General features: G+C 39.4%; 1 protein-coding gene across 1 annotated transcript in view; it reads right to left on the bottom strand.

The window, feature by feature from the left end:
* The window catches only part of kcnj10a (potassium inwardly rectifying channel subfamily J member 10a), a 30,919-nt gene that overhangs the window by 2,107 nt on the left and 16,187 nt on the right, over window positions 1-12,625 (bottom strand). The window contains exon 6 of the mRNA XM_067447441.1: window positions 1-3,955. This exon is cut by the window's left edge and continues 2,107 nt beyond it. Within this exon, the coding sequence (XP_067303542.1) occupies window positions 3,555-3,955 (401 nt within the window). The 3' untranslated portion in view covers window positions 1-3,554. The remainder of the gene's footprint in view (window positions 3,956-12,625) is intronic.

The following is a 12,625-nucleotide window of genomic DNA, read 5'->3' as shown; positions in this document are numbered from 1 at the left end:
GTAAACACAGAAACTGGCGAACGGCGGTCTTTCGAATCAGCTTTGACCGCGACTCTGGAAGACTTGGAGTTAAGCTTTTCTCTGAGAAAAGAACAAAGAACGGCACTGAAGTCATTCTTAAAAAGGGAAGATGTGTTCGGAGTTTAGCCGACCGGATACGGTGAATGTTTAATCTATCAACAAGCTCTGCTTCACCTTCGTTGCTCTGGTTGGTGTAGCGCTATCCTATCGCGTGCAGAGGGAGTCTGAAAGACAACCGTTTATCCGCCCCTCAGATTGAGCTGTCAATGGTGAGTTTCCAGACCAAACATCTTGATGAGGGTCTGGCTTGTCAGGCTAGCCCCAAATATGATTGACCTTTTATGAGGGATGCCCTTCCTAAGGGTGTACATAACTTATGAAAAAACATTCAAACTGTTAGATAAATATTAAGTGTGACATTATAAATGCAACATATTGTTTCCAAACTTAAACTGGCTATACTTAATGCTGGATGTATAAACCTGAAGAGCATTTTCAATCTAAAACTATTTGTATAAGAAACTTTCACACTAAATGTATGTAAGCAGCTTATGTATGGCGTTAAGTGAGCGAGATAAAGAGGAATATAGTGAGAACAACTCACGAGGAAGACACAAAGCAAACATACAATTCTGGAAATTATGTTTATGGCAAGAAAGGAGAGAAAGATTTAGAAATTACATATTTAGAGTAGACTTTTCTGGGGACCCCTTAGAACCGTCCGCGGACCCCAGTCTGAAAACTCCTGGTTTCGGCCGGTCATGTACACGGCAGCAGCGTTTTGGTGGCCTAAAATCACCAACTTTTGAAAAGTGATTTTTTTTTTACATTTTAAAAACGATACCGTTACTGTCTCTGTGTGAACTATAAAAATGCACATTTGTGGAAAAGGTTTAGCATGAGTATGGCGTGGTGCAGATATGACGTCACTTTGTAGGCCAACCGGCAGTTCGCATCGCTCTCGTTCCCCCAAAAATGAAAAATGAGTAATCGCTAAAAAAAAAGCTTTATACTGTATGATACTTATACATTTTGTCCATCAAGTTAATTATCACAGATGAACACAACTTTTATTGAAGCCTAAATGCAGTCACCAGAAGTAAAAAGCTAAAGGTAGGCTATAAACAGACTACACCACGGTCGTTGACCTCGACCTCAACGCCATAAGCTTCTGACAACTCTTTCAGTTTTTATCTCAAAACATTTCCCCAGAACATTTCAGTTAGACTAGTTTATAAGAGCACAATAAGGCTGTAAAGCGGACCGAGTTTACCTGTTCAGTGTGATGATGTTTAATCTCGACAGCATTTAGACTTAATCTAGTCTCATGTAGACACTTGTCAGCAGCCGCCTTTTTCAAGACACGTAACAGCTTCAGGAAATCACGAGTGGGTAACACTGATGTATTTTATAAATAGAACGTGAAAGTGTATTGAGCTCGTGTTCACCACAGACCTTATTTCAGCCATTTAACCCAAACCCCATTCCAAAAACCCCTAATGACTTTTGAATGACTAGAGACGAGGGAACCAGAAGTGCTAAAATGATAACTCGCTTCCGCATTTTGGCCTACAAAGTGGTCAACCCTGCACCGGTCTATTACTTGTTCAGTCTATAGGCTCGAAGTGTCGCCATCTATTGGCCAGGTAGCAGAATACAGTGTTTTTAATCATTTTAGCAGATCTGTGTGAACGGGGAACGTTTTGACAATGTTGTTGTCTGTACCCTCGATCAGCTCCCGAGCTCTTAAATCAGTGTATCTTGTACACACATCTGGACCCTGGTTCACTACACACTGGGACAGTAGCTGTGTTTTTGAAATCGCCCCCATACCCTCATTCACTGTTACCTACATTACCCCACTATTAACATGAATTATTATAATAACCATGACATTTTAGCTTGCTTCTACAAGTCTTTGAGCTTTTTTTATCGTGATAACATCGCAAAGGTAATGTTGTACCAGGTGAGAGGGTTGCCAGGTCTGTACAACAAAAGTAGCCCAATGGCTAGTCAAAAGCCCAAAAATAGCCCAATACGGCCTAATTCTCCACTGATTTTGTACATCTTGGGGATGTTTTGGGGATATTGTTTTTACAGGGGTTAAAATCAACCCACAGGAAGAAAAAAAATGACCCGTGGCAACAACTTAAAAGTAGCTCAACTGGCACCAGAGAAGTCATACATATGGATCTGATTAAGTGATGCATACATCAAAATGTACTCCTTTACCAATCAAGTACTATGGTAAAGATGTTTTCAGGTCATCACCTAGTAGGGATGTCAAAAGTACCAATAGTTCGGTACCAGATGGGTACTGAAATTGTAAAAATGTGACAATACCAGCATTTCTGTAGCACCGTTAGTACCGAGTACGGCTGCGTTTAGTCGCTTCGCTGTTTATCTAAGCGCAGAGCTCCAGACTGTAGCCGAATATATATATACTAGTGTCTGTGAATATTAAACCATCAAAGACTAATAAAATAATAACCCTGCATGTCTCTGTGTGAATGAATGGTCATTTGCAATGCACGCGTCACACTCGCTGTCTTTTTAGCCTCTGCCGTGTCACTGTATGAGGACATGAACACATGAACTTCACTGAGGAGTCATTTCATGAGTATTTACTATTTCATTTGAGAAAACTATCATTATATCATAAACACAGAGAATCAAATGTCTTTGTCGCACCCGTCAAAATAAGAGTTTAACGTGAAGAAATTGACAGAAATATATTACTGTTGTACAGTAGATTTAGCTACATCTCAATGTAATAATATTACTAATACACATAATAATTATTATTATTATTAGGAGTGCCTAGAAGGTTGCTTATTTTTAACATGATATTTTTTTTATAAACAATAGTTAATTTTAAACAGCATTTAGCCTTTAAATGTTTATATGTATCATTTACTTATAATGATTATCACCATGAAATCATAAACTCATTGAATTTAATTGAAAATGTCTTTTTTTTTTCAAATAGTTAAATAAATTTTAAAAATAAAAACATTTGCTGTGGGACTGAAATTGGGAATGAAAACAGTAAAATATGTATGGTATTTATACCGACTACTGTAATTTTGGTATCGTGGATATCAAGGATATAAAATGAATAATCTGACCTTGTAATCATAATTTGTGTGAAAAGGAATGAAATTTGTTGGTGTTTTACTGCCGTTTTTCCAATCATTTTGCAATTGTAGATCCTCTGTGTGTTCTGTCCATAGAGAAAACATGCATGCAGTGCACAGTACACACACTGTACACCGCAGAAACAGCAGGAGTGTGTGCTAGTGTGCTCTTCCGAACATAGGCGCTCTCTTTCCCTTCTCGATTTCATGCTTGCATGCCAGTGTATTTCAGCACTAGCCAACTGCTGGCACGCTACCTAGTAAAACAGGTAAACTCAGTGGCATCGAGAAAAAAAAACAAAAAAAGTTGGCTAACGCTGAATCAAACGAGTACTCAAGCATTTTATCTTCATCAGACCCCCTTCTCAGTCATTCACTTAAGATGTTTTTCTCTCTCTAGACGTTACTAATGCGGACGCTAAGCTGGTCTCGGACACGCCCCCTGTCCCGCCCCCTTTCCTCCCGGTAGCTCTCCTCCAATCGCATCTTCTCTGTATCCGCCCCTTGCTCTCCACGGCCGTTGCCCTGATGCTGTGGCGACTGTGTGCTGGGAGGCGGGGTTTGTTTAAAAAGGGGCGGGGTCTTGGTCTTGGCAACCTTGTCAAAGAAGGCAAAATCAGCTACATACTTTCCGGACGGGGACAGGGAGACGACGGGAGGAAACTCGTAGCCCCACAGGATCTCGTCCGGCAGGTAGGAGGTGCGGACCTGGCAGGTGGCCGAGGTCGGCTCTACCGTAGCGCTCATGATTACAAGCAGCTCGAAGTCAGCCAGCTCCGGATCCGTCCAACCTCCACCTTAGAAGGAAAGATAAACAGTCAAAGAGACTTACAGTGCAGTACAGTATAATTCATCTCATGTTGTTCTAAAACCATATTAATCTCTTTCAAGATGTGAATGAAAACTGTGGCACATCTCTCAAATCATAAGCAAACTTGCTGTTATATTAAAAGAACTGTATGTAAGAAAAGTATTTCAATTAATCATGAAATGGCCCTGATATTTCTCTAGACATTAAGAAATCATGTTCATTTCAAACACTTATGTCACTGACAACAGTGCTCTAGTTACCACAGCTGCAGATCTACAAACGTTCCTGCTGATCCTGCAGCCAATCTGGCAACCTCGAGTCAGGGGGAGGGGGAGGGGGAGGGGGATAAACCGCTCTACAGTCATTGGAAAGTGATTGCAGTACCAGTTTTGGCCACAATCTTACAAACACTTCCTTTAAATAGTTTAAGGGTAGATTTTAGGGATTTTTCAGAATGTAACATCCTATGTCATTACATACATACATACATTAAATGTACTGTATATTCCTAAAGGAGCCTTTTATGCAAAATTCATTTTTATATTGTTGTTTGAACATTGAACAATGAACATTTGAACAATGTCCACAGTAGACACAACCACCCTAATGTGGTAAGGATCCATCCATACTTATTTTCCACATAAATCTCTAAAAAAGAGGCGTTCAGGAATTCACTCCAATGTGACGTCGCATTGGAACAAGCCCCGCCCACGACTGGCACAGAATCTGCCTGATTAGCATAGCTCCTCCCCTCAGTGAGCTGTACACAGTCCACCATGTTGATCTCCTCTGGAGCATTTAACAGCAGCGTTCAAGAAAGAAATGTTTTCTTATTAAAGCTACTAAAGTGAGTGATTTTCTGTATTTCTCTTCTTGTTTGATTCATATTAACAGCACATATAGCAGTAGGTACTGTATATTATGCTGCTGTCACTTTAATACACAGATCTAATACACACGTGATTTCTTTCCCTGCTGTTTACGTTCACAGACTTAACCGACTGTGTTTGTGTGGACTTCTGCGTGACTGCTTAAGCATAATAAGACATGAAAGAGAAGTTTAATACACACGGGACTCTCCGTCTGACACACAGCTTTCTGTGCGAGTGCTTCAGGTGTGTGTGCTCAGAAAACCATATATCAGAAGTTTAGGCTGATATGGCTTTAAAACACATGCGGATAATAAACTTGATGATGAGGAAGAATTTCAGTGTCACGTGAGTGCAATAGAGATGATGATCAAAACCAAACAGATGTTTTAGTTTTTGGCAGAGTATCCGATACAGGAGTGGTACAGGCTCCGCCCTCTTCTGAAAAGTGGGCGGGGAGCAGAAGTTCATTTGCATTTAAAGAAACATACATGAAAACTGCATGTTTTTTCTTCAACTCAAAAATGGGCATTAATAATAACTATTAGTATAAATAGTATATAATAGTATAGAATTAATAGTATATATAAATAGTAAAAATTATCAAAATCAAACAGAAGTTTTAGTTATAGTTATATTATATATTTTATTATTTATATATATATATATATATATATATATATATATATATATATATATAGATATATATATATATATTAGTTATATTTTAGTTATAGCAAGCGTATCAGAGGCATAAGCTGTACAGACGTGAAGTCAAGACACTTTCTACTGTACAGGCTCCGCCCTCTTCTGAAAAGTGGGTGGGGAGCAGCAGCTCATTTGCATTTAAAGATACATGCAGGAAATCAGCATTTTTTTTCTTCAATTAAAAAATGGGCATTTACAACGTGGAATAATAAATGATCTGTGGGGTATTTTGAGCTGAAACTTCACACACATTCAGGAGACACAAGAGACTTATTACATCTTGTAAAATTGGGCATAATAGGTACACTTTTAAAAGAACAAACGTCAACGGGTTTAGAACAACATGGAGGAAGGTGAGTAAATGATGACAGGATTTTTATTTCTGGGTGAATGATTCGTTTAAAATTAATATTTTCAAAAGATGTGCATAAAGCCCTTTACAATAAAATATGGCACCATTCACACACTTTGCATCAAAACAGACAGCAGCAAGACAAGCAGATTCAGAAAAATGTGCACAACAAAACATATGTGATGCTGTGCAAGAAAACTTATGGCTCATACCAGCAGAAATAGAAATGCCTTCACTCGTAAACATGCCATTCACCCACTGACACACACTCACAATCACACACACACACACACACACACCTGCATCAACATCCCACATTCAGAGCAAGAGACGGTCATCTGTGAAAACAGTCTCTCCTTTAACCCAGAGCAAGTTTTGCATTCTGGGAGCAAAAAACATGGGGTTTCATAACCCACAAACACACACGATCACTTCATCATGCTCACAAACATTTGGCAAAGTGTGTTTCTGCAATGCTTACACAAATAAATCCAATGCATAAACATATTTAAACACTTAGGTCACACTTATGAGTGTCATGGCATCAGATATTGCATTATAAATACTGAGCTAAGTATCATTATTTTACAGAAAGACATCACAAAACATTTCAAAGATATTAGTCTGCAAGATCTGCATTGTTTTATTGTTAATGATAAAACAACAGAAGGCAAATGGTGTGATATTTTCTAACGCATTGACATTAAGTCAGTAAGCATGACACTAAGCGGTAGGGCTAGTGTGCATAGACAGAAGCATCATATATACCATAAATGCTCATCAATTCACAGCATACCGGCTAATTAATGCAAACATATCGATGTGCTCATTATCAGACTGGTGTCGTTCACATGCTGATCGTGGCAGAGCTCAGTGGGAAGACCCTCGGGGGGATGTCAGTGTGTTTTCTAGCAGATCTGATGTGACCTCTGACTGTGTGTTTAATGCGTTTGAGAAAAAGAGATACTTATATATGGGTCATTCCTTGCAGTGCATTTTCATATCCCCATCAAATATGATACTGAATAAAGGAACAAAATCATATTAGTTACTTGTCTTGTATTAAAATAGAGTAAATAAGTGAACATAGGAGTACATTTAAGATGACACGTTTTGTCATGTCTCTGGATGCTAAATTTTTTATATAAAAAAGCTGATTATTTATGAAGATATATTTCAGTGTATCTATATTTTCACTGTGTATAGGCAACAATGGTAGAAACATTCTTTGAAACATCTCATATCATGTTGTACAAAAGAAAGAAAGTGACAAATGTTTGAAGTAAATAGACATTTGAGATACACGAGACTGGGCGGAAAAAATGACATTGCAATATTTAGTTTTTCTGCAATATATATATATCTTGCAATATGGAAAAATTACAGGAATTTACACCAGATTAAATATATCTCCTAAATATCGATTGCAGAAGGATTGGGGTGATTTTGTTGGGGAATGAATCTGCACAGAAAATACAAATAATTTAAAAACATTAATTTATTATGTTTGGCAGAGGATTCATTGCGCAACAGAAGCGTCAGACAAATGTCTATTTTAAAATGCACATTCAGCACCACCATCCTATTCACGAGTACTCCCGATCGTGAAATTTAAAGCGAAAGTAAACGTGAGCGCTTATTTGAACGCAATTTCAATAAGTTACTGCTGTTTGAAAGCAGGCGGCTCCCAGAGGCATGCAAATATCTCCCAATATGAAAACTATCTTAGGCTGGGCTGTGTAGCTGTAACCGTCTTTTAGCTCTGCTCATGCTCGCAGGAAAAATTCAGTCTCTATTTGCACTTTGAATATCGAGATGGTACTTTGATTATGGTTGCACTTATTGTTTGCACTTAATTTCATGATCAGTTTGTGGGAAGGAGTTCAGGTAGGAGGTCAAAAGAAGCTCATGTGCCGTTCTAAGGTCTGAAGAAACAATCATACAGGAGGGAAGCCAGTCAGTAGAGTTTGTGGCAAAATCTTTACAGTGCTTGTTGTCTTTTACGGCATATAAAAAAATAATACTCAGAAAGTAGAACTAAAATGACAGTCATTATAGATGAGTTAAAACATTTCAAAATGCACCTGCAGACTATTTTTAGTCATGCATTTCATCAAGATTTTCTTAAAAATACTGTGTAAAAATCTTGTCCTTGTGAGCATCTCGTCACACCCCTTATAATAATTATTGCATAGTACAATATAGTACAATAGTAAAATACTAATATTTCTGTCTTACACATACACACGCTTTTATATTGGTGATCTGCCGGCAAATAAATAAATGCACTGCCGGTTTCAGAGAGAAGTGGCACTGTGTTCATTTACACGCCTGCAGCTCACGATACTTTTGATTCTCTGTAAATGAACCGAAGCCGTCTGAGATGCAGAAAATACTGTCTGATTTCACAGAGAAGGCTTCAGCTAGTCCCAGACTAAAATATTTCAGCTGTTTTAACTGAAAGCAACTTGCACGTACATATCTTAAAATACATCAGGGCATTGTTTTTGTGTGTGTGTGTGTGTGTGTGTGTGTGTGTGTGTGTGTGTGTGTGTGTGTGTGTGTGTGTGTGTGTGTGTGTGTGTGTGTGTGTGTGTGTGTTCTCAAGATGCACACATTTAAAATGCCCTACTTTATCTAAGGCCTAATCATGGCTTAATCTAAGCCTGTATCTGGTGAAATAAACTCTAAAGCAATTGGACTATTGAATAGTTCAATCAAAAATACACATTAATTTACCTCACCCTCATGATGTTTTAAACCCAGAAGACTTTGGTTAATCTTCGAAACACAAATTCAGATAGTCATTAAAGAAACCAGAGAGGTTTCTGTTTCTCCATTGAACACTTTATTCTTTATACGATGAACACATCTAATTTAAGCTTTTATTTATATCTAAACATACATAGAGCACATCACGTATAGTAAACCTAAAACGAGAACCACACTGTAAAATGAATTGAATTTCTTTGAATTAAATTGCATCAGTTCACAGAATATCGATTTGGCCAAATGAAAAATGTAGATGTGATCAGTCACTTAAACATTTTCAATTGGAGACTTTTTTTTTACAGTTTAATGAGCTTAATTCTAGCATGTTACAAACACACAAGCCATGTTTAGGAGTGTTTATGTGAATAAAATCCTACAATAAATCAGTTTATATCTCTTTTACAAGACTTTGAGTTAACCAATTCATTAAGCTCGATTGAACACCTTTATGACTTTTTGAAAGCTTTGTTAACCTGGACTAGCAGTGAAAGGACACAAAATGTTAAGGTTTCATTCAAAATATGTGTTTCGAAGATCAACCGAAGTTATATAGGGTGAGTAAATGATGCCAGGATTGAAGTTTTAAGGTGAACTGACTGTCTTAAAGCCGTATTCGTGAGCGAACAGGACGTCCTGTTCATATGGCTTCATGCTCCAGCACGCAGAGACCCGTGTCTCTCCTCCTCAGACTCTTACACAAACACAATGCCACATTCAGCAGACGGGCACACTGTGCATTTAGTTTTTTTCTATAGATTCACACACACACTGTGGGCACACATCCACACACGTACATTTACACACAGCCACTCGTGCAGTTACTGTAATGCAGCGACACGCTTTCGCACACGTTTTTAAAACCAGTGCCAGTTCTTCTTTCAGCTCCATTCATGTGCAAATGTGCTTCCATGGGAGCTTTCTGAATAGCTATTTCTACTTCATATTAACTAATGTTATGGTCAGCTCAACATAAAAAACAGAGTAATTTCTGGTTTGACAAGATGGCACAGGAACTCGTTAAGAGTTTCATTTGGATTAGGTAGCATTAGGCATAAGTGGGGTCTATTAGGTATAACCCTATACCGTATAATCCACCTACAGTCAATTACACTAGGGCGATCTGGCTGGACTACAAATGCGATGAGAAACAAGCATTGAGAACGAGAACAAATACACAGGGAGATGCACGTACAGGAAAAACCCATAGGCGTGCGAGATGAGAGTCGTATTCGGTGCAAGCACGGGGACCCGAGGGTCTGATAGCTTGGGCCCTCGATGGGGTAAAGACTGGGACCGTAACTGGATCCACGACCTGCGTGTCAGCACCAGGAACTGGGCTGCTTTGTGCTTCTAATGAGACGCTCTGGCACGCTCTCATACACGCATTCCAGCCAAAGAGAGAGAATGTATAAAAGAAAGAGGGATGGGGAATTGGTAAAGCTACTTCTGCAGAGAAAGTGAATGGGGGGGAAAGGGGGAAAATCAGACGGAGGGAGGAACAAAGAGACATGAGAAATACAGCTCATCTGCCAATAATAGAAACCCCCAAGTTCCTGTAAACATGCCTCCCCCCCCAACCTAAGTCATTATTAAATTTGCTACAACTCACACTAAAACAGTGTGTTTACTGCAGAGACCATGAAATCTGCTTCTGTCTTTTAACCTCCAAAAATTCAATTAACATTTTTCCCACAAAGGATTTGTATGATTCTCAAACCCCAATCCTGACACCAGAGTTCCTTGTTGAAGAACTTTTTTAACTGGTTTAAGCTGGTCTATCTGTTTGACCCGCTGTCAAATGCCCAAAATCCATTACAAAACATCAAAACTGACCAACTTAGGCAGCTTAGACAGCTTTTCCCCATGATTTTTTTACACTAAAACATATTGTTTTATGATGCAGGGAGATATGTTAGTAACCAGAAAAACTGAGACATGTAGATCTGCACATGACATGTAGATGACATGAAAACCTGACATGATCATACACCCGGGGCAATCCAACACCAGGCTCAACACAAGTGCTACACATCCATCTGTTGGCCCATGGGTGTGCTGGTCTGAAAGCGAGGTGTGTTCAGATGCATTGTTGGCATATTGCTGCTTTGAAGAACTGAAACCGACTGCCTCAGTGCCTCAACAAAAAGTCAATAGCGCAGTATTTTTTGTGTTATTTAAAGGGGGGGTGAAATGCTGTTTCATGCATACTGATCTTTTTACACTGTTAAAGACTTGGATTCCCATCCTAAACATAGACAAAGTTTCAAAAACTAATGTTGGACGTTTGATGGAGTATTTCTGTGTCAAAAATACTCCTTCCGGTTTCTCACAAGTTTCGGAGAGTTTTTTTCAGAGTATGGCTCGACTTGACGTTAATAGAGCGGAAGGTCCTTGTATGGGCCGTACGGGCTCTTCTCCCGGTAGGGTGCGCGCGCGTGACTAGAGCGAGAGAGGAAATGCACGCCCATAAACACTCTCTCGGCTGCAGATCCAGTCATCCGTGAACACTAATGTCATGCCGCGCTCCACTTTATTCCTATGGGTGACGTCGAGCGACTTCAACGCTTCAGCACAGCATTCCGGGAAGGCAGCGCTGCATTTGAACCGATTTGAACGCAGAAATGACGGGAAGCTTCATATTGCTGTTTTGAAGAACTGAAACCGACTGCCTCACTGACCAACAAAAAGTCAATAGCGCAGTATTTTTTGTGTTATTTAAAGGGCGCATTAGTAATATGTGCCAATAGGCGGGTGCACAATGCGCGTACACTTATTACCCACAGGGACGCGCAGCAGCACACAAACATTTTCAAATATTAAAAATAAATATTAAGGATTTCTCTATGTAAATAGCGAATCCACCATGATGCAAGTGCAACTGTCTTTAAAAGGGAATGGGAGACTCTGATCGGTTTATTGCACGTTATGCCCAAATCACACCCGTTACTCATTAAGAGACAAGGACACAACACTTTTTGATCATGCGCCTGGTCCGCAGTCCATTTTTACCATCATTAAACTATAAAAGTGGATTCGAGCAAGGCCAAAGGTCACCTGCGCCATGAGCTTCAGACCATGCCCTCAGATCGTTAAAATAGGGCCCTGAGTCTCATTATCACTGGATTTGGAGGTACCTCAATAAATAATTACAGTTGCATCAAAAAACAAGCTGTTGGTTGGCTGTTCTGATTGACAAATTGTTATTGTCATTGCTTAAACTTATTGTTAAGTCAGGTGTATATTATATCATTTTGGCCACAATTTGGCCGTCTGAGACTCATTTTACAAATGCTAAGATTCCAATGATCCTAGGTCAAAAAATAAAGTCTTTGATCACTAGTTTGGCTGAAAAATGACTACTGCGATCAAATTTTTCCTCAGATGAAATTCTGTCAGTATCAGATTTTACACAGTCCTGGATTGTTTTGACATCAAAGAACTCATTCACAATTGTGTGGTGTCGTTTATTTGTGTTCCACTCCTAAATAAAATCAATGACATGAACACACAATTACATTTTGACTTGGGCCAGCAAGCAACAATCCCAGAACACTCAAGAAACCACTGAAATTCCCTAGAAACCCCCTAGTGCACCCTTATCAACTGCATAGCAATGCCCTAGCAACCACCCACAACACCCTGGAATCGTGGCAGCGAGTTTTGCACAGGGAAACAGTAAATCTAGTTCACATTTACCCTCATGATTAATCCAGTAGAGCCAAAGTGGAAACATAAATTGAGCCACTTTGGCCAGCCACGCGCACTCGATTCAGGTGTGAAGTGTCAGTGGAAACAGGGCACCAGCATGTGCTCAGAGTGGCAGAACTCCCTGAGCTTTCTGCCTGCTGCGTGACCTCAGCACTGAAACAGAGCTTCTCTGGTGTCTTTGACACCTCTCCCCACACTGCTGTTTCACGTTTCTCTCATCCAGCACTCTATCCTCAGAGAAACTCTG

The sequence above is a fragment of the Pseudorasbora parva genome, chromosome 1, assembly GCF_024679245.1.
Source record: "Pseudorasbora parva isolate DD20220531a chromosome 1, ASM2467924v1, whole genome shotgun sequence".
NCBI classification, from domain to species: domain Eukaryota; kingdom Metazoa; phylum Chordata; class Actinopteri; order Cypriniformes; family Gobionidae; genus Pseudorasbora; species Pseudorasbora parva.
The sequence above is the reverse complement of the archived record's forward strand: the minus strand, read 5'-3'. Positions and strand labels throughout refer to the sequence as shown.